This window comes from Anoplopoma fimbria, chromosome 11 (assembly GCF_027596085.1).
Source record: "Anoplopoma fimbria isolate UVic2021 breed Golden Eagle Sablefish chromosome 11, Afim_UVic_2022, whole genome shotgun sequence".
NCBI classification, from domain to species: domain Eukaryota; kingdom Metazoa; phylum Chordata; class Actinopteri; order Perciformes; family Anoplopomatidae; genus Anoplopoma; species Anoplopoma fimbria.
The window spans coordinates 9,682,925-9,709,107 of record NC_072459.1 but is presented as its reverse complement, the minus strand read 5'-3'; the positions used below and the strand labels follow the sequence as shown (position 1 = coordinate 9,709,107).

The following is a 26,183-nucleotide window of genomic DNA, read 5'->3' as shown; positions in this document are numbered from 1 at the left end:
TTTTATAGATCATGTATATGCCGTAATGTTTTCAATCAATGACGATGAAGTCTATCAGCACCCAATTCGGATCACCTTGATCGTTCAGGCCTTTACAATATGAATACGAAGGATCCGGGCTTCAGGATCCAGAGGCCACTTCTTTCAGGCACAAAGCCTCCATTCATTTGACTTTGCTTTGTCTCTCGGAGACACATGACCCAATCTGACCCTCCGGTACTCCTGTGAGAACTGTCCGTCTGGTTTCTGTCTCACCGATGGTCCTTTAAAATCTGGCTTAGAGGCCAATATGTGAATTGGAAAATAGTGGTGAAGTGCAGTTTCAAGAAATGCATTTTGATGCAAAATCATTTCAAATATGTACTGCAGCGTTGCCAGCTTTGCAGTGTCTAAAATGTATCATTAACTCTATCAAATTCTGCATTCATCTAAAAATGTTTTGTTAATAAACTTCTTTTTTTTAAATTATTTTTTTAAAGTTGTGTCTGATAACATCACCCAAACTTCCAAGATTTACTTGGGGCAGCGAAGGCTTTTCCTGCAGCTGTGACAACATCTGGTCAAATTCTCCATATGAGTGTAATTTACTCAACGACGTACCCATCAAGAACCTCAGCCCTTTGATGTGATACTGCCCGGGGCCCTATAAGCTATACGCAAACCGAGAGAGAGAGAGAGAGAGAGACAGAGAGAGAGAGAGAGAGAGAGAGAGAGAGAGAGAGAGAGGAGAGAGAGAGAGAGAGAGAGAGAGAGAGAGAGAGAGAGAGAGAGAGAGAGAGAGAGAGAGAGAGAGAGAGAGAGAGAGAGAGAGAGGAGAGAGAGAGAGAGAGAGAGAGAGGAGAGAGAGAGAGAGGCAGAAGCCATCGGTCACGCTCCACAGACTTCACCTCCACAAGATGTCGCCACCAGCAAGCAACCTTGAATCGGTGCCAAATTATTTTCGCACGAAGACCCTGCAAGTTAAAGTGAAGCGGAGCCTCTCATCCGCAGTGGATTACTCATTGCTGAAAGCCGGTTAGGTTCGTACTCATCTATATTGGTGGTTGTTGAGTTACAGCCGGTGCCTGCTGGAAGCCTGCAGCAGACTGTTGTCCTCCAGATGTGAGGGCATTGTGCGGTGCATCCTCCTGCCACTAGATGAAGCTCCAGCACAGACACACACATTGATTTTGGCTTTTTCTAGCTGGCCTATGATAAATGCAATAAGATAAGAGTGACTCGTGACTTTGCAGGAAGGGTGGTCAAACTAAACTCAAATATGATCAATTTGAATTCATTGTTGTATTTTCTGTTTTGCCATTTTCCCTATAAATGTAAGCTATAAAATGCCAAGTTGCCTTTAAGTTGAGTAAAAGTAAAATATTAAACCACCGACAGCCTTTCAGAACTATATGATTTATTATATGAATAAGTTGTACTGATGTTAACAGATGGCTAAAGGCTCTCAAAGTGATCACCCAACAACTGGATCAGTCCTAATGAAAGTGAGTGTGTGTGTGTGTGTGTGTGTGTGTGTGTGTGTGTGTGTGTGTGTGTGTGTGTGTGTGTGTGTGTGTGTGTGTGTGTGTGTGTGTGTGTGTGTGAGAGAGAGAGAGAGAGAGAGAGAGAGAGAGAGCTTGGTCACAGTGTTTGCGTCGCAGCAGAGCGACTCTTGAGGACTAACAGACAGACTCTCTCGCCATGCACCGCCGTCCACTTCTGTCTGGCTTGTATCTCTGTCTGTGGATGAGATGTTGCCTTATGTGATGCTGTTGCTGTATATGCTGGGGCTTCACTTACGGAGCTGTGCAACTGATCCGTGCAACTGGACTGGAAGGTGAGGACCTTCTGTCATTACTGCGAGCTTTCTGTCTTAAAAAGGGGGGATTTTTGAAACACAATTTGAAGGGCTGAAAACAATTGCAACTGCAGAGTTGATAATACATATTTTTTTTATTAAAATAATTCACATGTACAATTGTATATGATGCCAATTACATAAATATTAATTAATGAATTAACTGTTATAACTGCATTATTATCAAATAGAAAGGATAGTCTGCAGTCAATGAGATGCTCCGCCACCTGGAAACCTAAATGCTGTTGTAATCGTGGTTTATAACTAATCCAAAAACATCTGTAAACTATTTATTAAGAGTCGATAAAGCCATTAGTAACAATGTATTACATGCCATACATAGCAAACATTTTTTATTTCACATAGGATTAATTCCTCGTTTCCCCCCCCCCCCCCCCGCTTTTCCAGCGGTTTTGCAGCTGTCATAGACTCCAGGATTGTCCTCCAGGTGCAGCTGCGCTGTGCCGAGGGCTCGGTGCGCTGGATCTACCCGGGCCAGGCTCTCCGAGTGGTCCTGGAGTCCAACCTGTCCACCGCCAGGAGAACCACAGTCTGCATCAAACCTTCTCCCTCTCTCCGCGGGGCCAGCGTGTTCATCGAGCGGGCCGGGGAGCTGCAGCTGCTGGGGACGGAGGGCGGCCGGCCCGAGCAGCAGATCTTCTGTTTCCGGGCAGATGGTCCGCACAGGCCCGCTATCTACCTCCAGTCCAGCCCGCAGAGTGTGGGATCCTGGAGCAGACGTACGATGGGCTTCAGATATGAGCTGCTGAGCAACAGGAGCTCTGCACCCAACGTAGGCCACACCGGGCTGCAGGGTGAGAGGACCCTCTTTAATTCTGCTTCATGAAGATCAATCCGAAAAAACACTGATTTATATATTTGCACCCTTATTTAGGGTTTAGTATCACGTGTTAACAAATGGCATTATTAATGCTTAACAAATCATTAACTATAGATGAGTTATATGCCATTGATAAGGGCAACTTTTGGGTTGCCAGGTTGTGAAAATCCCTTTTTTTCCTGATGGGACCATATGACCACTTACCATTTAAAGAAGGGCTGCAGAGGATCATGGCCAAAATGTATTTATACAAAACTTACAAATGATTTATTAATGGATTGCCAGCACATATAAAGGATGGATATCGACAAAAATAATTTTCACAACCTGCTAACCAAAAATGTTTTATAAAGCATTAGTGCATACAGTTAAGCTGCTAGATACTTATAGGCTAAACCTTTATAATGGGTGCCTTATTAGAAAGTGGTACCAAAAATTAAATTCCAGTACAATTTTAAAGCCATGTACTGCATTACCTCTAATGAAATGTGAGGGACAGACCTTATTCCTATGAGAAATAGTGGTAATTTGATAATGGTCCCAATCATGCTGACTGGGCCTTGCAGCTGCTGGTCAGTTGCGTGTTTTGTCTGGCTGTCTGGTTTCCATCGGAGAGACAAAGCAGCGAGGACAGAGCAGACCACAGGGCGGCTGAAGGGCACCGGGCCAAGAGGCCTGAATTGAGACTGCAAATATTTTCCAGATTCCACAAATACCTCTTTTCTTTGTGCAGGTCTGTTTATTAGCATTTATCCAAGTGTGAGGGCCTGTCCCAACCGTGGTGATGTCATTCTATGTCCATAATAGACAGCTGCTGGTTTATCTCTTATGAATTGCAGAACTGGCAGAAGTGTTTGACTCCTGCCGTCTCCTGCATTGGCAAAGGGTCATTCAATTAGGCGGATACAATAGGAGTCAAACACGGGGTCGAGACTAGTGAGGGTTTCTGATCTGGAGGTGGTGTGGTGTGCAGAGCACTTAAACATAGGAGCAACATTCCTTCATTGAACCCCTGGTTTCTTCTCTCTTTGATGTGAGGAGGGAGATGAATAAAGCTGGTATGTGTGTCAGTTTTTAAATCAGTGGAGGAGAAGGGAGGCGACACCCATCAGTCAATGTCAGTCATAGAGCTTTGGGCCATTCATGGTTGGGGAGACGGAGAACGATTGACAGATTTGATGCAAGTTTCATCAGTAAATGACATTTTCTGTACTGATTTTCTTTATTCACAGATTCATGCCAACCCTGCAATGATACGCAACTCCTCATGGCCATCTGCAACAGTGACTTTGGTGGGTACATAATAATCTCACTCTACAAACCCTGATCTGTTACTGAACTATATGAACACACTGACAGAACCCCATCCAATTCCCACAATATATAGATATAATGGAGCTACAAAATAATGTAATGCAAGGTTAAGTAGCCAGAGTTAAAATAAATAAATAAATAACTGAATATGAATGGGATTTGGTCCGAGCAACCTCTGGTAGATGTCCAAAAGTATGCCTTTTTTAGGACATTCTATACCAGGATTTTTTTAAGACTTACTTTGCCTGACTTTTTATGATTTACTATTCTACAATGTTTTCATAACATACTTGACAAGGATTCTTTAATGACATACTATAATATGAGTTATTTGTAACTTACTATGCTATGACTTTGACTCACTAAACTATGACGTTTATGACTCAGTATACTATATCTCTTTTTTGACATGCTTGACTGTGACTTTGTTCATGAAATACTATACTAAGATTTTTGTGGCATTTTAATGGATTTTTTCCTATGAGTTTGACTTTTACTTACCATACTATAACTTTTTATTACTTACTATACTATGACTTTTTTATGACATACCATATAATTACTTTTTATGGCGTACTATTCTATGCCAATTTAGGACATAGTACGACTGTGAGAGACTTGAGCTTTAGAGCAGAAGAAATAGGTCCACTGGGCTTCATTTATGTGCCTCAATACCTACAAACCTGTAATGTTCATTCTAAGATGAGGATGCTACATCGAAAACACATTTGTTTGCAGATTTTTCATTTAATTTCTTTAAAAAACATGTAGACATGACTCTGCTTTTTGTTTCAGTGGTCCGTGGCTACATCAACAATGTGTCCCACGACTCTGACCGTCAGACGTCGCTGGTGGAGGTGTCAGCACAGAGGGTTTACTGGCAGCGCAGTGGAGTGTTTGAGCAACAAGCGGCTGCCTCTGGATCGCCTCCCTCCGTCCTGTCTTGGCGTGGACACATCCACACACTCATGCAATGCCACGTGAAGCCTGGGGATGGAGAGTTTCTCTTCACAGGGTCAGAACACTTTGGGGAAGCTTGGTTAGGGTGTGCCCCGCGATACAAAGACTTCCTGTCAGTCTACCAGACCGCCTGGGCAGCGCGTCAGAATTCCTGTGACTTCCCTTTGGACTGAGGAAGTCTGGTGTTTTCGCTCTACTGTGGGATTCCTGTAATGTCATGAGCCAGAAAGGTGGCATCTAGCATCACCAGCATGGAGGAAGTAATTGAATTGCTATTAAAAAGTTCACATTTAGAGGAGCAGAGCGAGGGCAAACAGCAGGGCCTCCTGCACTGAGGCTCAGATAGGGCAGGCCTTTGTCTCCCTCCCATCACTGGCCTTATTCCTGGGAGAGTGAGAAGGGGTTGGGTTGCTGCTCTCTCTTTGTGCTTCTCACCACATCAACCGTTGTTCACTTTGCTGGCTCTGTGTGACAATTGCCCCCTGAACTGAGGTTGGGAAGAATGAATGAAGCACAGCCAATGCCAGTTTGTCATAATGAAAAGGGTTGTACATATATGATTGTGAAATTAGTTTTACTCTGATTCATCTGTGCTTCAGTTTCAAATCCTCTTTCTTTTGTCTATTTATTGGTTTTGTACCCTACGCATGACCTTTGAATTACAGAAAATGTTTACGCATTCCAATTCAGAATTATTGTGTTTATAATACAAATAAATTCTCAACTGTGTTAGTGATCACATTTGTTTAATTTATTTAAAGGAGGATTTGCAACATTGACCAATCTCGGGAAGAATTGCATATTTATATTATTTTTAGTAAGAACATTTTTTTCCCTTACATCTGTTCATTTTCCATATTGACATTACAGTACAAACAATTTACTAAATTAAAGCAGAGACTACATGCAATCCTTTGGTAATCAAGACTTTTGGTGAAAGTTTAGCTTGGCTTATCATTGACTGGACATAATAAGTGAAGTGAACATCCCGTTTTGATTAACCTATTTATCTTGAGCATTGGCTGTTTTAATAAACTATTCAAAAAGTCAGCATGCCCTCCAACATGGTGATCAGTAACATTTTTTATCATCAAATATGTAGGTAAAAAGCTACAAATCACATTGTGTTTGTTTTTGCACCACAATAAATAAATACAAAATTTCCAACATTGTAATTTGCAGATTTCTTTTTAATATTAACAGAGAATCTGGTCAGTTCATATAGCTGTGTGCCTGATGAAGTGTTTAGAAGTGAACAGAGCTCATGAACAGTGCATAAAAATCTAAATTTCATGAGGCCCTCCGGTTCACAAGAAGACTCTGGCCCCTTAAGAGACTGGGTTAAGGCTTAAATGAACTAACACCCCCATTTCCCATCATATGCTGCATAATTTCTGTTTTTTGAGGAGAATGGGATTTAGAGCTGAAGTATCCTACAAGCTTATTTACCCCCTTTTCCTTCTGCGTCCAATCTTTTCCCCTGTAATCAGATTCTTATGATAATAGGATTGGCCTAAAATGAAATACAAAATCTCCTTAGATGGCAAAAAGCCTTAAGCAGACTGAATTGGAGTTTTCTTTTGAGTTGTGTGGCCCCTCCATGGCGGAGGAGACGAATGGACAGATGTGAGGCCCCAAAGCCTGGGGATCCTCCCCCTCAGCCCCTCCCAGAAGAGGGGAACAATTAATTGACTTTAAAAGAAACTGCTTTCTTTGCCTATTCCACACTTCTCCTTGGCTGAGCAGGGCTCACAAATTGGTGTGTTGAACTTTTTATGAGGACTAAATAGCTGCCAATGAAAGTGTAAATGACTGTGTGGTGAATGGGGACCACACAATGCCCTGCAGTGACAAGGCCTCTGGCAGACATAATGACCATTGTCACAGCTGCTGTCATCTAGAAACCATCAGGGCTCATGAATCCAAGAAGCTAGAGGACGAGTGAAAACTCCCTTTTTTTCTGTCTCTGCCCATATTTTGTCCTCTTGATTATTTGTGCTCTATATCTTATTTTTCATACTTCTTTTCTAATGCTCCTCTTTGCATGCATCTCTTTTCTTTCAGTTATTTTGAAAATTTCATTTAAGACAAGCGCCATTTATATTTTAAATATCTCACCCTATGTAGATATCACACTCCTGAGATTGTTTTTTAATTTTATGGCTTTATTATGGACACATAAATGATAACAAACGATATCTAGATCTATTTTTAAATGGTTAAATGGTTAAAAGATGCAAAAGCAAATTATTTGAATACATGTTGCAGAAAATTCAAGCTTTCCAAAAACTTTCTCATCCCACAGTAGCTCAATTTGAAGTCTCCTCCCTCATTATTGTCCCATGGGGCCACCATGTCAAATTTCCAAGCAAAATATAACCTCTTTGCAGGCTTTTGAGACCACACAATTCTCATCTCTGGGAATTCCAGCAGGCTCTCATGGGGAACGAGTCCGGGAGGGCTCGGCCCGGAGCTCCTGCGTGGTGTACCGGCAGGAGTCCACCCAGACTTGGGGGGTAATTTGTTTATCCCACCGCCTGGCCTGCTTTCCCATGTGGGCCACTGCTGTGGGGAGGCCCAGGGGTACAATATGGAAACAGCATGATCCTCTCTAGTGCCGAACAGGCATTCACTGCTCTAGCTATAGAGACCAGGGACAGAGTGCCCGGGACACAAAGCTGGAGCAGAAATGTCTCTTGGCTTTGAAAAGGTTGCCATTTGGTCTCCTTTAACATTTGGCAGCACTATTGGTTGAACATTTAAAGTAATAGAATTTAGCTCAAGCTTTTTTGTAAATGTTCTTCTCAATTAAAAAAGTAATGAGATTGAGAGTTTTTCTAAATCTCATGCACCTGGTTAAAAACTAAATTAACCTAATGTTGTTGTTAGTATGTCATATAAAAGTCATAGTATAGTATGTTGCAAAAAGTCATAAACAAGTCATAGAATAGAATATCTAAAAAAGTCACAAAAGTTATAGTATGTGAAAAAAGTCAATAAAAAAAAGTAATTGTATAGTTTGATGATAAAACATTGCAAAAAAGATGTAAATGTCATAGCAGAGTGTCTCGGAAAAAATGATTGTAAAAAGTGATAGTATATTATGTCTGAAAAAGAAAGTAATGGGATAGTATGTTGAAAGTATGTAGAGAACCGTCATAAAAAGTAATTGTGTAGAATGGCATTAAAAGTAGTGAAAATCATTGTATTGATGTCAAAAAAGTTGTAGTGAAGTAAGTTAAAAAAAATTATTAAAATGTCAAAGCATAGTATGTCAAAAAAAGTCATGGTGTACTTTGTCGAATTTTTTTTAATCTATAGTATGTTTAACAAAAGTCATTAAAAAGCAGTAATATAGTATGTCAAAAAAGTTATTGTGAAGTATTTCAATGAAAGTAATTCAAAGCAGTATGTGTAAAAAACTTGTCTGTTGAAAAAAGTCATAAAGGTCATAGTATAGCATGTCGAAAATAAAGTTTAAAACAATACATAGAATAGCATGTTGAGAAAAGTCATAAAATAATGAGTGTTGTAGGTCGAAAAAAGTAATAAGGAAGTCATAGTATAGCATGCGGAAAAAAATCATAAAAACGTAATACTATTGTATGTCAAAAAATAGTCATAAAAAAAAGTCTTAGTATAGCATGTCGAAACAAGTGCAAAAAAAGTCATAGTATAGCAAGTGGAAAAAAGTGCAAAAACGTCACTGGAGTGCATGTCGAAAAAAGTGCAAAAAAAGTCATAGCTTAGTATGTTGAAAAAAAGTAATCGTATAGCATGTCGTAAAAAGTGTGAAATAAGTCATAGTATAGCATGTCGAAAAAAAGTCATAGTATAGCATGTCGAAAAAAAGTCATAGTATAGTATGTCAAAAAAAAGTCATAGTATAGCATGTCGAAAAAAGTGCAAAAGAAGTCATAGTATAGTATGTTGAACAAATTGAAAAAGTTTTTCATAGTATTTTGGACATAGTCATAAATAAGCCATACTACAGTTTGCGAAGAATTCATAAACGTCATTGTAATCAAAAAAAGGTATAGTATAATTTGTCAAAAAAACTTTTAAAAAACGTCAAGGTTAATCAAATTAAAAAGGTCATATTATATTATATTAGAATAGTCTTTAAAAAATTACATTATAGTAATTTGAAATAAGTCATAGAAAAGTCATGGTATAGTATGACGAAATAAGTAATAAATAGTCTGTAATTAATAAGTTGATAGTATTTTGTGCTGAAAAAAAAGTGATTATATAGTCATGGTATTGTCTGTCATAGAAAGAAGTCATAAAAAAGTCATAATGCAGTTGGTTGAAAAAATATAACAAAAGGCATAATATACTATGTCAGAAAATTGTCACAAAAAAGTAATATTGTAGTATGTAGCACAAATTCATAAAATAATCATAGTATCGTATGTCCAAAATGTCATATTAGAGTAAGGCAAAAAATAAAGGTGGAGCATTGTATTTCCATTAAAGAGAGTCATAGTGATATATCTCGAAAAAGGTCATAAATATGTCAACAAAGAAATAATCAAAATATAGTTACCCCAAAGACAACACAAAAAAGTCATATTGTAGTGAGTCAAAAAAGTTAAAAAAAAGTCAAAGTATGTTATGTTGAATGAGGTCAAAAAAGGATACGGCATAAAATGTTGGGAAAAAGTCCATAATATGTCATAGAACAGAATGTCAGAAAAAGTTGAAAAAGCTCAAAGTTTATTTTGATGAAAAAGGTTACAGTATAGTATGACAAAAGTTATAAAAAAGGTAAAGTTTGACGAATGAAGTAATAAAAAAAATAATATAGTATGTCGAAAAAATCATAAACATGTTATACTATAGTATATCTAAAAGAGGGCAATATATAGCAAGATAAAAAACTCACGAAAGAATTTTAGTGATATATGACGTATAAAGTGAAAAAAGATAAGAAAATACATATGTCAAGTCATTGTATTATATGTATAGTTTTGTTGAATAAAGTCACAAAAAACTCAGGATGAAAAGGCCATTGTATATTTTGTAGAAAAAAAAGTATCCATCCATCCGTTTTCTGTATTCATTTATCATATTCAGGGTCACGTGGGGCTGGAGCCGATCCCAGCTGACAGTGGGCAAACAGAGACAGATAACAAATCACGCTCACATTCACACCTATGGGCATTAAGAGTTCTCAATTAACCTAAGCTGCATGTCTTTTGACTGTGGGAGGAAGTGTGAGAACCTGGATAAAACCAACGCTGACACTGGACAACATGCAAACTCCAAACAGAAGGGCTGGCCAGCCCGGGATCAGAAAAAAAATTATTACATGTTGAAAAAATTCCAGTATAAGTCATAAACATAGTTACAATATAATTTGTCATAAAAATTCATGTTATAAGTCAGAAAAAAATCAAAGTAAAGTATGTTATTAAAAAAATCATAAAAATGCATGTTATAAAAGTCATTAAAAAATCAAAGTAAAGTATGATATTAAAAAATCATAAAAATTCATGTTATAAAAGTCAATTGTGACAAAAAGGTTTCGGTTTCATATTGAATTAAAAATGTTTAGTATCAGCCATCCTTACTAGAGAGTTCACTCAGCTTACTAACCATCTACAAATCTGTTTAACTTCTTTATCTGAAGTAGTGTGGTGGGACCAGTATCATCCAAAATTAACATATAAGGTAAGCATAATATTACATTCTAGCTTGCAAGCTTTGTTTTATAACCATCAAACTCCGTCACTTGTACTTAGCAAGATGCACACTTAACGTGGCCCAAAACAAACAAACATAAGTATCTTTAATTATGTGAAAAAGTCTTACTTTAATGAATATCAAAGAGAGCATAATCATACACACTCATCAATCTCAGTGGAGAAGGGGTTATATTGTAACTGTAGATGATAAAGGATCTTATTTCAGAATGAGTCGAATCGTCCTGTCTCCGAGGAGGAGTCTGCAAAAAAGAAAAAAAGAACAGTTTTGTTGTGCTCTCACTCAGTAAAGACTCTGTCAACCAATAACAGGGACATTTGAATCCTTTAAAATAAAACGTGTAAATGTTGTGTTGCACCTACCGAACCAGTGCAGCAGCTATGATGCCTCCTGTGATGGGTCCCACCCAGTAGACCCAGTGATAAACCCAGTAGTTGCTCACTATGGCTGGACCGAAGGCTCTGGCTGGGTTCAGACAGGTGCCAGACACATCTCCACTGATGAAACAAACAGGTATGAGATATTCAGATGAGTTTCACATTATTTAAAAGCAATATTTATGTGAATTTGAGTCCTCTGTCATTATATATTTCTGCATTTGCATTACTGATGCAGCATAAACATGACGCCCTACAGTCCAATGTGAGATATAGCTATACAAATGCAAATCAGATGGGAAATCTTAAATTCTTTCACTTGGACAAAACTGTAAATTACTATGGATGAATCCCCGCATAATATTAAGTTATAACGAATTTTACTGCAAGATGTCCCACATACTTTTCCAGTTTATTGTAGAAATTAACTCTACTTATCTCACTTATCTCTAGATTCACGTTTCTTTTTCCTTTCAATACTATTTACTCACCCAGCCAAGATGTTGATGACAACAGTGCATCCCACCATAAATGGCACCAGTGGGCTTTTGGTGTTGGCGTTGACCGCCCCCAGCAGCACCACCATGGTGACCAGGCAGGTCATGGCGACCTCTCCAAACACAGCTCCTCCTATTTCACTCTCTGGCCGCAGCAGAGCAAACGCAGCCCCGTGGGCTTTGGCGAAGTTCTCTCTCGAGGTCATTACCTGTTGGGAAAAGCAATAATTCAAGTCTACTTTATGCACATATAAGAGAGACTAAGAAGGATATTTTAATGACACAGAAATGAGACAGGTTCACCTTCGCCATAGCAGCTCCAAGCACACCTCCGGCCAACTGACTTGCAATATACGGGACCACCATAATCATCTCCATCCCCCCACATAGATAGATGGCCAGGGTGAATGGAGGGTTGAAATGGGATCCACTGCAGAGACAAAAGTCAGGACAAAAAAAATGACGTTCTGCAGGTAAACTTCAGCACTTTTGGCAATGCTGTTTTTAAGCTAGGAACTTTTCCAGGGATACAAAGTTCATAGTTTTAGGGCATTATTTACAGAGGATTAAATAGTTTAACACGGGTTAAATAAATAAATGCATGGGTATGAAGGACTGATTCATTCACATGACTCTTTTCTCTAACCTTCTAAATTTCATGAGATGTGCAGAATCATGTGAAAGAATAATTCTTATTGTGCTCTTTCTCACAATTCATTATAAAGATAAAAATATATGCACTCAAAGCCACCATAGATTAAATGTTTTGAAATCCTGTTTCTGATGAAAATGTGATTAATTGTCCATTCAGCTTTCAGGAAGGAATTCTATCATAACTTTAAAAAAAAGTCATTATCCATGGTGCACAATAAACTTGATGCTCCTCACCTGATCTTATCCATGCAAGCCACCATAACGGCTACAGCCAGACCGTGCACCAGAGCTGGCTGAAGCCTCCCCGTAGACTCCACATTCTCTATGACCGACACGCACCCGATAAACACAAAGAAAGTAGTTCCCACCAGCTCGCCCAGACAGGGCTGAAATAGCCTCTCAAATTTGTTTGGAGGTCTGGCTATAGGCCGCTTAGACTCTGAAGACATAAGAGATGCCCCGACTTCAGCCATCTCCATCTTTTCATCAGCCATGACTCTTAAGTGAGGTCTGGTTGTAAGAGCTGAGGATGTAACACTGAGCGTGCTGACCGAAGGTGTGCATACAAATATCTCTTTGCCTGCTAATCATACGGACTTTGGTGCTTAAGGTTAGAGTCTAGGTAGAGCTGCTCCACTGACCTGCTATGAACTCACTGACTCTTTTTCTTATTAATCCAGCATTGTTAGTTCATCACATGCGCTTTCGTTCCAAGACTGAATGTGCAAAGGTGAATATTTCATGCATTTGCTGAAAAGTTTGTGAACTGTTCCATGAAATGTTTAAAAATCTGCTAGTTTTTGTCAATGATTGGAACCTAATAATTCACTGCAAAGTTACGCAAGCATGTTTCAGATGCTAGTTTTCCATGGCAGGACACAACAGTGTGGCAACAAATATAAAGACTTCATTTTATATATTTGGCTTCTTTGGTTTTCTTGTTTTTTATGCAGATAGAGAGGGGCTTCAGTACTGGTCAAGTCAAGTTGATTAATAAAACTGTGACAAAAACAAAAGAGATGGATGAGGATGCAAGCCAGAACACTTGATAAATGTTTACCCAATAGCAAAGTCTGGCAAAATATTATATGAAGTTACTATTTAAGTTAAGTTGTATAAATTCATGATGCAGCAGATTCCACTAACTAATTAATCATTTCCCACAAGACGATCACACATTAAGTGAAAGAAGGTCATGGAGGTGACTGTAGAGAGCCTGTAAACAGACTATGATAGTACACATGGCCACACAGTTATCTCTATTTGGCAGAACACAAAAGCAAACTTCTAATACATTGCTGTTCTCATATGATGTTTGTTTATATTTAATAATAACAAAATAAACTGAATTGAAGATGGTCAAACAAGGATAATTTTGCACAGTGGTTAAGATCCTCCAATAGGTGGAGATATAAGACAAATGTCCTCAGGATCACTGGAAATGCTTTGGTTTTATTTTGTTTATATGCAGGCTATGATACCAACTGAAACATACAGGAGCTTCTGAGAATACAAACTTGTGTAGTAGTGTTTTACAGATATAACACCTGTGCACTGACAGAAAAAGGAAAAGCGGCTCTTAAGATGGAAACAAAATCCATTTTATCTTTATGCAAAAGTGACACAATGTTTTCGTCAGCATGTCAGCATCACCTAAGTAAGCAGGAAATAGTAAATAAGTCGATTATTTTGCATTTTAAGAGCCTTTCCTACTTTCTCTGTCAATTTTTGGGCAATTTTTATGTGAAATTGGTATGATTTTGGAAATGTGCACCTGATACTAGTTTTTGAAAAGCCTTGATTCAAAAACACAAACCTAAATTCTAAATCCAAAAGTCCTACATATCTCAAAATGCTTTGAAAGCAGCTCTAAAAAAACTATGTGACAGAAAAGTTTTATAGCTAAACGAGGAATAGATACCCAGGAAAACAGCGACAAATGAACCCTAATTTAAATACAGAAGAGAGCATATTCTATCTCAAAGCTGTTTTGTGTGGCTCTGAGTTCTCACTTGACCTGACAGGTATGAAACTTCGCCGCTAGTTGTTCTTTAATGTCAACAAGCCGGGGTTAAAGTACCCTCTGCTAAGTCGAGACTTAGCCACTCTAAGCACAGAGGAATGAACAGACCCCAAACATTACCCTCCATTTATTGGGGTAATATAGTCATTATCAGTCCAATGACAAACAGTTCATAGGTCCCATGACATTGCAGCTGCTTAGATAGGAATGACTTTACCATGTATACAATATTGACCCTCAGAATATAGGCTATATAAGGCAGATAAGGCAGAGATGTGCCCATTGTCTGAAAAGGCAAATTATGAGCCTTAATATTGTTAACTCTATAACAGGATCCACTGAGGGAATTCACTTTTACTATAATGCACTGAGAGTGATTCAATTCCCCTCAATTGTATTTGGGTGGTGGCACAAAATCTCACAGGTGGCCATGATAAAACCAACATGTATGTTCAGATTCTACTAGGGATAAGTGACAACATGTATTTTGTGTGTTTTAATCTGATCATAAAATGCATTATAGTGTAATTGTGTTCCAATAAGAAATAACTGAATTGATTTTCGGACGGTGCACACACAGCATGACAGAGGGTCAGCCACAAGGTGGCAGCAGAGTGCTGATCCAGTGTTTAATGTCAAAGGGATCATCTCCAATCAGTCCAGAGAAACACAACAGCAAGGACTGACGTGACAAAGACTGACCCTGGGTCAGTGGAATAAACGCAATTCAACGTCTACCAGTCACTTTTTGCAACTACTGACATATTTTCCATGTGTGGTGTGGTGACCTTTAAGTGTGCCATGTGTCTCCAATACGCACCGTTAATTCAGCAATTCGTTTTTAAACAATCAGCTTTATTCAACACTATGATGTGTTTCTCTATAATCTACTGCAGAAAAAGTACTTAAATAACGCAAAATAATGACTGTGACTTTGCCATGACCATGAAAGACTAATAGCTGAGTCTATACTTTTTTTTTTTTTTCTTCTTGCAAAGGTATCACATGTCACATGGTTCGTGCAGCATACAGTAGGGAAGTAAAGCCACTTCCTCCTTCCTACCGCACTGGATGCACTCAAACCAGTCAGTATAATAGGAAGTCGAATAATCCTGGTAATGGGAAACCCGCAGCTTGTCGGCTATTTCAACTGACTTCTCTGCGTTTTTTAAATTTACGACCAATGTCAGTGAGATCGAGCAGGTAAAGCATCCAGCTGCATCCAGCGCGTTAAAGTGGTCGGAGCGCAGCTTTCTGCCACAATGGCTGCGACGTAGCGCAACTTTTTTGGATCCACGGTGGATGAACGACAGCGCTCCAAGACGCCGCTAACTTTTACACACTTACAGGAGACACAGAGGAGGAAACAAACATGAAGAAACAGTTTAATCGCATGAGGCAGCTTGCCAATCAGACTGTTGGAAGGTGAGTTGTTTGTTTTTTAACAAACAGGCATTGTTGCAAGTTGATGTCATTGATGTATGTTCTGGCAGGCCAACACAAACGCTGCTTCTCGTGATTTGTGAGTGTTAAGAGTTGTTGTTCTTCTATTGTCATATGTTTTAGTCGGAAGGGCTGGGCTATGTTGTCATGAGTAATAAATACCTGAAGAGTTTTTGAAGTTGGAGGAAAGAAAACGTTTGTCAGAAAGAAACTAAACCTTTTTTGCCCACATCTGACATGAACTTTGATTTTTTTAGAACAATACCAGGAGTTTGAAAAGGTAAATGGGTTTTAATCAAGTATTTGGCTTTCATATGCTCCTACTATCCACGTGGAGGACTTAAAGTGTGTCTGTGACCGCAAGAAAGTCGGTAACTCCATGAGATTAAGGGCTGCAGCTAACAATTATTCTCATGATAGATGAGGCACTTTTATCAAATATAAAAAGAAAGTAGATACATGTCCAAGGTTCTGTGAGCCCGAGATGTCATCCTCAAATGTCTTTTTTTGTTCGACCAGCACTCTAAAACACAAAGATATCCATTTTCAAGTTTTATCAAACTGAAAAAGGCAGAAAATTCTCTCAATTTGGATGCTAGAACTAGGAATATGTTTTGCTTTTTTTTTTTTTGTTTGAGTTCTAATAAGATTAATTTAATTTCCTCTACATATATCCGAGTATACTTAAAGGCAAACGTTCTGGCCTCGCAGAAGGAAAAGAGCTTAGCCCTGTGGGCACTTAGGCCCCCTGTGATGTCACCAGCTTCAGTAGATGTTGACACATTATAAGAGCAGTTCAGTTACTGATGTTCTGCAGATGAAGGCTAGGGTGTGTATACAAACACCTATTTCCTGATGTGTGGTGATATGTAGTGTGTACACACACACACACACACACACACACACACACACACACACACACACACACACACACACACACAATATCTACACGTCTCCTCTCCTCTTGCTTCATCTCTGTCCCCACAGGGGTTTCCAGCCCTGTTCTCTATCAGCAGCTACCACTGAGATGATGTCTCCAGTTATTGCTGCATTAATGGTGTCTGCAGATGATGCCCTCTTAATGTATCTTCAAAATTACTTTCCAAGCGATAGCCTGTAGCCAATGGCCCCCAGATTCCTCACACACATTACTCCTTATGTTGTGTAACAGCTGTAAAACTCCACTGAGCAGATTGACAACTTGCTTACTGAGAGGCAGAAAAGTTTGCAGGCTTGCACACACCCACTGTGGATTACTGCTGGATACCAGGAAATCCATTGGTCCCATTGGTAGCTCCCTCTGCACAACAAAAGCAAAGTGGGAGTTATGGTGTTATATGAACAAATTGTGGAGATTACCAGTGACATGGTAAATAAAAAGTTAGGTCAAGATAAACTATGCAGTCTTAGATCACAACAAGCAACCACTGAGGTCAAATCAGTTTGTCAAATGTCAAAATGTTTTCTTAAAGTAGAAGAAAATGCCAATTACAACTTACCAGAGCCCAGATGATGTCTTCGAACATCTTATTATGTTTGACCCAAATTCCCAAATGCAAAAGTAAACAAACGTTTACTATGAAACATTAGAAACGGAAGAAGCAAATCCGTAATCATTTTTTATCTCGATAACTGATGACCAAAACGATTAATCAACCAAATCTTTCAGCTCTACATCAATTTAATGACTCACTATTAAAGAAAAAGTATTAAGTTACATCAAAGTGCCTTCAGAAGGATCTCAACCACAACCCCTCCACTGCTTTGGAAACAGTTTTTCCGTCTGTTTACATGTACCATACTTCCACACATAAAAGCATTAATGAACATGGACCTCAAACAGATTTTTTCTTATCACACACCAGTGCATTTGTGCCCCTCCATGCCAGTTTGTGATGATGTTGTTCTCTGTTTGGCACAGGAAGGGTCGGGCACAGTTTTTTTCTTTTTTTTTTTGTGGAGTAAGCGTTTCCATGGTTGTTGACGGGGACACAGAGAAGGGCTGGGGACGTTACACAGCCACAGGGGCGTGTTATTTATAAAAGAGGAAGCAGTTTGATTTACATGTAGTTGTAACAGTGTGGTTTAAGCTCGTAGCGTAGCAATGTTTATAATTCCGTGAATACCTCTGGAGAAACTTTAGAGAAATGAGCGTAGAAGGAGCACTTTTAACAAAACTCATATAAAACATGAAAACGAACAGGTTTTTAGAATCTGTGTGTTTCATTTTTTTTCACTGGCTCAGTACAGAAAACACAGTAACTGTTTCTACTCTTTCTGTCTTTCTGTGTTGTTTTGCTCCAAGTTTTCTTTGAGGGTCTGGGCTCCAGCATTGTGGGAGTCTATTCTTAGAACAATAGCTGCTGGCCAGAGTCAAGCTGCACTCCAGTCAAATGCTGAATCAATGCTGATTCAATATTGATAGCGATCTAAAGCTTGCTTACGTAGTGAGCCAGTAAAGCCTAATGTGTAATGCGATCATGTGGATCAGTGTGTAGGTATTCTGGCTGAGGATTGTATATAATGCCATCAAAAAAACTATCTGAGCAAAGAACAAGACATAATGAATCTGACCAGACATTTGATATCAACTAGGTCTGCAACTAACAATTCTTTTTCTATAAAGATTAATCTATGCATTTTCTTTTTGAATGGTTTTGCCAGAACAATGTCAGCAAAGAGCAAAACATGCCCATCAAAAGATCCCAGGGGCCCAATGTTTTGTTTGACCGAAAGTCCAAAACCCAAAGATATTTTATTAACTGTCCTAGAACTGCAGGAAAACCAGGCAATATTAACATCTGAGATACTTCAACCAGTACATTTTTGCCATAAAAAATGGACAGATTTCATCATGAATCATGAAAAACAAGAATCTTTGATAAAGAGATAAAGATAAAGAGGTTTTTATTGTCATTGTAGTGATACAACGAAATTTCGTTTGGTAGCCCTCAGCCAGCCAGCAGCAGCGAACAAAAACACTGTATCTTTTAATTTATACTAATGGTCCAAGCTCGAGACAGCAGAGTGCAGCCAAAGGTGTTTTTGACTAAAGGTCAGGATATTTCAGGCATATGTGAGGTCGGCCTGTATCTTTACGGTGTAATTTACAGCAGTATTAGGTAATAGTTCTTGTGCGGGGGAGAAGGTTAATTGATCCCTGTGAGGTTTAGATCTATAGTGTGGGCCTGCTCTGTAGAAGAAGGTCTACAGGGATTTGTGTTCGTAGACATGATAGGTGCACACGTTTGTGTGTGTGTGTGGTCACTCACTAGCTCAGCAAGATTCCAAAATGGGTGAAAATCTGCTTTGAGAGTCACATAAAGAGGTAAATGGGTTTCTTATTTCAGGGGTGATTTTGGCATTTCAAGGTTTTGGAGTGATGTCACTGTCCTGTTTTCTGCAGACTCTGCTACAATGTGCAGTGTGTTTCAGACATCAACAAGCCACTTTGCAACTCCCGCCCTCTTCCACACACACACACACACACACACACACACACACACACACACACACACACACACACACACACACACACACACACACACCTTCCCCTGTTACCATAACAAACAAGGTGCAGATGACATAAGAGGAAGTGTGTGTTCGGACAAGGTGGAGGAATCCAACGGGTCCTTCATGGAAAACAGCCACAGGCACGGGCTGGTGCTTGAATGCATGTTGAGTATGTGTGCACAAATGAAAGCCAGTAGCTCAATATGCTTCTTGACAATCATGTGACATTTTATTGCTGGTTTAGGCATATTATGCGCTTTCTTTATTTGCTGCAGGCACAAACTGCAGACAGGTTGGGCTGGAAAAACTCTTCTGCTTTAGTTTGATGGTCTCGTTTGCTGCAACTGATCAGTTCATCTAAGTTTTAACATCAAGTTAGGTCCTGTTTTGTTGAAATACAACTTGTGTTCATAAGAAAAAAAGGGGTACAAAGTGAGACATGTTCAAATACGCATACATACATTCTTTATGTATTTCATTCGAAGTCATTACTATGTGACAGGTGTGTCCCTTAAACTAAAGTCCTCAGCATTCCATTATATTGTTCAGGAGTTAATGTGTCTTATCTCTGTATGTCAAAGGTGTTTTTCTGTCGGTTTTTATTTCTCTATTTGTTGTCAGTGTTTGACCTTTGCTTCATATTTCGTGTTTCCCTCAACAGGGCTGAGAAAACTGAAGTGCTGAGTGATGACCTCTTACAGGTGAATATGACATTCTTCTTCTCTGTCAATGATATATATATATATATTTAAGTGACAACATCTGTGATTAAACAGGGTTATAGACACATAATTTAGGGTTTACTGCAGTAATGGATGACTGTTTGTAGCACAGTATTTCACATTACAAAAACACAATGGTATGACTTTGTTGAGTGACCAATGAACCTCAATAATAGTCATTAACGGAGCAGTGTGCAGATGGTATGTCTTTGTATTCATATGTTTCTTAACGTTGCTTCACATTGTAAACTGCAACTGAATGGCAATATTTTAGATTTGTTGGTTAATCGTCCAACAGATTATTAATAAGCAACTAGTTTTGAATTGATTTTATAGTTTATTTTGCAAGAAAATTGACTTACATTTGACGGTTCAAGCTTCTCAAATATGAAGATGTAGTTTATTTTTTTATATATGATAGTAAACTGAATGTATTTGGGTTCTGGACTCTTAAATTGTACAATACCAAACAAGCGATTTGAATATATCATTTGAGCTGTGGGAAATTCTAACAGGCATGCTTAGCCATTTTCTGACCCATTACAAATAAACAAAATGATTAATGGAGAAAAAGCAGATTAAGCGATAATGAAAATAATCCTACATAAACCACCATTTTGCATTCTTCAGTAAACTTTTCAACCAATAAGGACTTGCTTGTACAACAAATAGATATTTGTATGAAAATGATTCTATTTGAAATTTGATTCGGAATTTTAAAGAAATACAAATACCAAGAAAACTGAAACTTTCTGCGAAACCCGTATAGTACAAACCATGAGTTGACTGTATTGTTGAACCCCGAGCATCTACTGTTCACAAGTGAATGTGTCATTCAGTATCAGTCACCCATGAAGGCTGTTACATCCTGTTCACCGTCAAACCCAATTAACTACAGTGTCTCAGTGTAAAAACTGCTCTTTAAGAAGTCATTTTCTGGAAGAATGAAATGCAGGAGTTATCAAATGACTAACAAGTTCTCCTGCCAGGCTCTGTTAAAGCCATCATGCCTGAGCAGCTTGTTGATGCCAAGTCTCGCTGCAGTCTTGGAGTACAACTGCTGGCATTAAAACATTACTGGGGAGTCTTTCATTCACTTACAACTCACCAGCTCAGGGGTTTGGCTCTGTGGGAAAGGTTCCTCATGGTTTTTCACTCAAGGCGAACACTAGCAATGTTCTGTTATCTTAAAATCATACTGGATGTACGCTGTCTCTCTCTCTGTGTCTGTGTGTGTGTGTGTGTGTGTGTGTGTGTGTGTGTGTGTGTGTGTGTGTGTGTGTGTGTGTGTGTGTCTCTGTGTGTGTGTCTCTCTCTCTCTCTCTCTCTGTCTGTCTCTCTCTCTCTCTCTCTCTCTCTCTCTCTCTCTCTGCTCTGCTCTCTCTCTCTCTCTCTCTCTCTCTCTCTCTCTGTGTGTGCGTGCTGGGGGATGGGAGTACTCTGGCATGTGAAACTGTGAGATCACTGCTAGGAAAAGAGTTTTGAAGTAATTCAAGGGAGGCTGAAAATGACAGCATGTTAACAGTAGAAAGGCTTTTGTGGAAGAAAAAAAGTGAATGTGAGGTCTAAAGCGTCTCATTCAATCATAAAAGTCGAAGTTTTATGACGTGCAGCAGTGAACTATGAACCTTGTGGTTTCCACACAGAGTAACAAACTAGGCAAACGCTTGGTGGTGAGAAAAGTGATTATTTTTCTTTATTGCATAAGTAGATATACAAAGCTTTGCTGTAATCAAGACAACTTTTATTTTTTGTTTTAACAGTGGTTATAGTTAAATTTAGTCATCTATATAGCACTATTGTTCCAAGATCGCAAAGCACATGCCGACCCAGCCCTTCCAGAGAATGCTTTCTCCAGTCTTTGGTCCTCGTCCTGAACGACAGGAGCTTTGTGCTGCGTTAGACATTCCTTTAGCTCCAGCTCTCTGTGAGGAATGTGACAGTCAAGCGGTCAGCATTGTGGAAGTGGCTTGGAAGTCTTCAGGCACAACAACTTGACCTCCAAGTCAGAATCTGCAACATGATTACGATCATGCAGATAAAATCCCTAGTTCGTGGTTTACTGATTCGTAGACCAGTGAATTGGTATTGGCATTTAAATTAAATCACACTAGCAAGGGGATTTTTTTTTCCTCTTTCCAAATGTGAGCAGAGAGAGAGAGAGAGAGAGAGAGTAGTTTTCTTTCTTTCCCATTTCCCAAAACGCTCCAACACCCCCTTCTCTCAACCGTCCAACTTGAAATTTGACACTGTGATTTACTAGGTTTCATAGTAGTGTGCCATTTTCTTCCAATAATCCTTTGCTTTGGCTCAGGCATTTGTCTTGTTTGGACGTGTCCTGCCTCAGTGGGAAAGTTGAGGACGCTCTCATACAGTAAAGAGAGTCAGGCTGGAACTGGTCTCATAGCTCAGTATTTCACTACAACTTAGGATACACAATGGACTGTTGTAGTGGATATTGGAGCATATTCGTATCTGATATGTTAAGCAGGTATCTGACAGCTAACCAGCTAGTGAGTTTAACAGAGAACTTCAGCTTTCGTTGTCATTGAGAACACCAGCTCATTCTGTTAAAGGACGGGTTTATCTTTTGGGAAAAACGCTTATGCTGCTCTCATGTTTGTATGTTAAATACATTGCAAGAGCCAAGGATTGGTTAGGTTAGTTTATCACAAAGCGACTGGAAATGAGGGGGAAACAGCTAGCCTGGCTCTGTCCGAAGGTTATACAATCTGTCTACCAGCACCTCCACAGTTCACTCATTTACATCTTTATATTGCTTGCTTAATCAGCACGAAAACCAAAGCGTAATATATAAAAACGTTGGGGTTTTAGAGAGTGTAATGTGCTGGACTATTTGTTGTTTTTATTGCTTGTATTTGTTGTTGTTGTTTTTACACTAAAACAAATAAAGAAAATTAGATACAATGTGCTAATTAGTGATCTTTAAAGGAGCTGGAAGGCAGTTTGTGTCACCTTCAGACGGAGCCAGGCCAGCTGTTTTCCCTGTTTCTAGTCTTTATGCTAAGCTAAGCTAAGCTAACCAGCTGCAGGCTGTAGCTTTATATTTTACAGACAGACATGAGAGTGTTATCGATCTTCTCATCTAACTCTAGGCTCGAAAGAGAATGCGTATATTTCCCAAAAAGTTAAACTATTCATTAAAGCAAGCATGACTATAAAGAGATCCTGTTTCTGCACTGTCATCAGCTAACCAGACAGTGAGCCATCATGCCAGCAAAGTCGGCCAGCCTATTAGTTCACCAGCTATCCAGACTACTAAAACAGCCCCAAGCCAGAAAATGAAACTGTATCCACCCTCCTGGTTCCTCTGTGACTCACTAAATGTTCCACATTTTTTTGCTGTGGCAGGTCAGAGGTCGCCAGCTCGCTCTGTTCACTGTTTTCATTGCTGTATGGAGAAAAAAAAAGATGCTAGTAACTGTCCTGTAAACCTTTGGACAGCTCCATAACTGTAGAGGCAGGCGGAGGGGATCGAGTGCGCTTGTCTGAGCCTATGATCAGGGAGTTTTCCTGCCATTTTTTCCTACTTTCTTCAACTCTGTTTTTTAGGGTGTTTCCATAATTGAGTTTCTCCCTGAGGTCAGATTTCTTCCTGTGAGCTCAGTAAAGCCGGCTGCATAAGACTTAAGAGGCTGGTTGAAAGACCATCAGACTTGTTATTTTCAAAATGTGAAAACAAGGTGGTAAGAGTAACAGCGTCATTAAACTGTTGGGAAAAAGATGCAGACAATTAACATAGAGAAGAAACATTCAACTTTGAGACATTGTAAATGTAAATGGTGCAAAACAGACGCATTCGTTGTGTGTCTCTTGAGGGTCTTTTGGTGTACAGCCATGGAAAACTCGGCAGAAACAATGCAATAGCACATTGTATCCAGTCAGGCCTCTTTTCCTTCACTCTTGGCATCGAGTGTTGGAGGTCTGGATCCAATCGATCTGGCACCAGATAGAGCTAGACAACCATGCATTAATCAGAGTTGGGGATCAGCTGAATAGTGAGCGAATCAATAGGATCAGGGCAAGGAAGCCATATCCAGCTGTGGTCTGGCATGGAGCAACAGCTTCAAGAAAGAGGGAGGAGAGAGTAAAGGGAGAGGGAGGAGGAAGAAAAGTGTGTGTGGGTGAGAGAGAGAGACATACATGCCATGCCGTAAAGAGAACAGAAATTTAGCGAGGATAAAAGTAAAGGAAGAAGAGTGAGAGCTAGATGGGGATCAGACAGCAAACGAGGGGCCTCAGATGTGGTGACACAGCTGGATGTTTACACTGAAACAGGAACAGGAAGTGGATACTTAAAAACAATAGTGTTTTGCCTGCTTTAGCTCAAAAAATTCTTTACACTCAACATTTCTACTGAACATTTTCCATAACATACCATAGTTATCCGTCCATTTAAACCTTCCATTCAGCCACTGGCTTCAGTTCATTTCGGTAACGTGGAAATCAACCAACAGAGGCTTGAAACTTGACAGAGTTAAGTTATTATCACATGGTATTAAGGCTGCGAGCAGGAACTGAAAACTCTCCGAGTGTGTTCAAGGATACTCTGACATCTGGGATCACAGAGTTGTCTGCCAAAAGAAAACCTTTTAATTACAACATCGGTCTTTTTCTGGGATCTTCAAGCTCTGAGATACAGTGTTTTTCAGCAGTAATATCTGGTTTTATACTATGCCATTGTAGGCAATGTTGCAAATCTATTAACAGGACTTTAACATTTTCAATGTGATGAAGTAACTTGATTTATATTGTTTTGATATTGATGGATTGGCCAAAACAGACAGACTTATTCTAAATTGATTTCCCAGAAAATTTGTAATGGTTGAGCTTTATACACGTTGCCATTTTACAGTTTCTATGCTTATGACAGTTATAATAAAATAGTCCCGAAAATTTCTGCTGTAAATTACATTTGGTCAAAGAAATCCCTAGCCTGTATTCTCTTGTTTTTTTTATGAGTTCCTGCAGTGAGGTACTTGTTACACAGAGTTTAGATTTTGGTAAGAAAATGTATTGGATGGGTATCAATGTTGGCAGATAAGTGAAATGAACTCAAGCAACTGGCTGCCTGGAAGGTAGTAAATCAATCTGAAACAGAAGTCATGCTCTGGAAAATGGGTTGTGGTAAGGTAAAGCATATATGTTATAAATAATGTACTTTACTGCTCATGTAGTATAGCCAGCAGATCAGGCCTGCAGTCAGAATGATTTGATAATATCTCTACATGGAGTCCTCATATGTCGCTTTTCTCTGTTCTTTCTCAGTAAAGACCACATCCATCAGTCGTTGTTACTTATCTGACATGATTCCTTCCATCTGGATGTCAGTGCTGCCTGTTGTAACACTGCACGCTGCAAAATAGAGCTAGAAAAACAGCATCGACATCCTCTATCATCTTTCAAAAACAAGAGCAGGATGGAAAGTTTAAAGATGGATGTGCAGCTGTTTTGTTCTGATTTTATAACATTTTGTGTCTCATGTGCACGCACAGATCGAGAGGCGGTTGGAGTTGGTGCGTTTGGTGTCGCACAACACACACAAGAGGCTGGTGTCCTGTCTGCAAGGTCAACTGGGCACAGACACAGAGAAGAGACATGTAAGAAGCACTGTCTCTTGACTGTTTTTTCATTCAGGAACTGCACTTTGATACTAGCAACTTTGAGCAGGCCTGCCATCTCCTTGTCTTATCATCTCAGCATGTTAGCAACATACTACACCATCTCTATGTAAAGCTTTTCCATTCACTATAGCTCATACAGAGGTTTAATAAGGGTGAATCACTCTGACATTATTGTCAGTATTATCAAGGCCATGCTATCTTGTGCTATGAACACATAGAATGTCATCTTGTGTAACACATTGATATGAGACACGCTCAGGAGAAAAATATTTAGCACTGGCCTCATGCCAGCTTCACTATCACAGAAAACCACACCTACCTCTGCCACACATACACACAATAAAACTGGCAAAGCTCAGTGGTTTATGCTACTTTGTCTTGCTTTTTATATCACTTTTTTTCTTTTGAAATGCCTGCAGTTAATAACTGGGTTATCTTTTGGGTATTTGGCTACTGTTTAAACTTTGTTTGCTGGTTTGCTCACAGAAAAAGTTGCCACTGACGACACTGTCCCAGGCCATGCAGGAGGGAGGCAGTCAGCTAGGAGACGAGAGTCTGATTGGGTGAGATATAAACGTTAACTAGACTTTTACCAGATTTTGAATGTTCCATATTGTAGAAAGGGAGCTTTTCATGTCTTCTTTGGTT

At 39.3% G+C, this 26,183-nt stretch overlaps 3 protein-coding genes across 7 annotated transcripts in view; 2 read left to right on the top strand and 1 right to left on the bottom strand.

Annotated features, from left to right (window-relative positions):
- Window positions 1–1,684: 1,684 nt before the first annotated feature.
- Window positions 1,685–5,443, top strand: LOC129098606 (meteorin-like protein). The gene is made up of 4 exons (XM_054607662.1): window positions 1,685–1,816; window positions 2,246–2,652; window positions 3,911–3,970; window positions 4,788–5,443. The coding sequence occupies exons 1-4, from the start codon at window positions 1,731–1,733 to the stop codon at window positions 5,123–5,125; spliced, it is 891 nt and encodes a 296-aa protein (XP_054463637.1). The 5' UTR covers window positions 1,685–1,730; the 3' UTR covers window positions 5,126–5,443.
- Window positions 5,444–10,000: 4,557 nt separating this feature from the next.
- On the bottom strand, window positions 10,001–12,850 carry aqp8b (aquaporin 8b). The gene is made up of 5 exons (XM_054607665.1): window positions 12,424–12,850; window positions 11,839–11,965; window positions 11,530–11,744; window positions 11,024–11,158; window positions 10,001–10,902 (listed from the first exon to the last, which is right to left on the bottom strand). Exons 1-5 carry the CDS (start codon window positions 12,681–12,683, stop codon window positions 10,860–10,862), a joined length of 780 nt encoding a protein of 259 aa, XP_054463640.1. The 5' UTR covers window positions 12,684–12,850; the 3' UTR covers window positions 10,001–10,859.
- Window positions 12,851–15,259: 2,409 nt separating this feature from the next.
- The window catches only part of arhgap17b (Rho GTPase activating protein 17b), a 22,083-nt gene continuing 11,159 nt past the window's right edge, over window positions 15,260–26,183 (top strand). For all 5 annotated transcript variants that reach the window (XM_054607646.1, XM_054607641.1, XM_054607642.1 and 2 more), the window contains exons 1-4: window positions 15,260–15,637; window positions 19,830–19,869; window positions 25,407–25,511; window positions 26,022–26,098. In XM_054607646.1, coding sequence (XP_054463621.1) covers window positions 15,585–15,637; window positions 19,830–19,869; window positions 25,407–25,511; window positions 26,022–26,098 — 275 coding nt within the window. In that variant the 5' untranslated portion in view covers window positions 15,260–15,584. The remainder of the gene's footprint in view (window positions 15,638–19,829; window positions 19,870–25,406; window positions 25,512–26,021; window positions 26,099–26,183) is intronic.

Coding starts and splice junctions, on each gene's coding strand:
- LOC129098606 (XM_054607662.1), top strand. CDS start 1,731: ATGTTGCCTTATGTGATGCTGTTGCTGTATATGCTGGGGCTTCACTTA. Junction 2,653..3,910: donor AGGCCACACCGGGCTGCAGG/GTGAGAGGACCC, acceptor CTTTATTCACAG/ATTCATGCCAACCCTGCAAT. Junction 3,971..4,787: donor CATCTGCAACAGTGACTTTG/GTGGGTACATAA, acceptor TTTTTGTTTCAG/TGGTCCGTGGCTACATCAAC.
- aqp8b (XM_054607665.1), bottom strand. CDS start 12,683: ATGGCTGATGAAAAGATGGAGATGGCTGAAGTCGGGGCATCTCTTATG. Junction 11,966..12,423: donor GCTTGCATGGATAAGATCAG/GTGAGGAGCATC, acceptor TTGTCTCTGCAG/TGGATCCCATTTCAACCCTC. Junction 10,903..11,023: donor ATAGCTGCTGCACTGGTTCG/GTAGGTGCAACA, acceptor TCTTTTTTGCAG/ACTCCTCCTCGGAGACAGGA.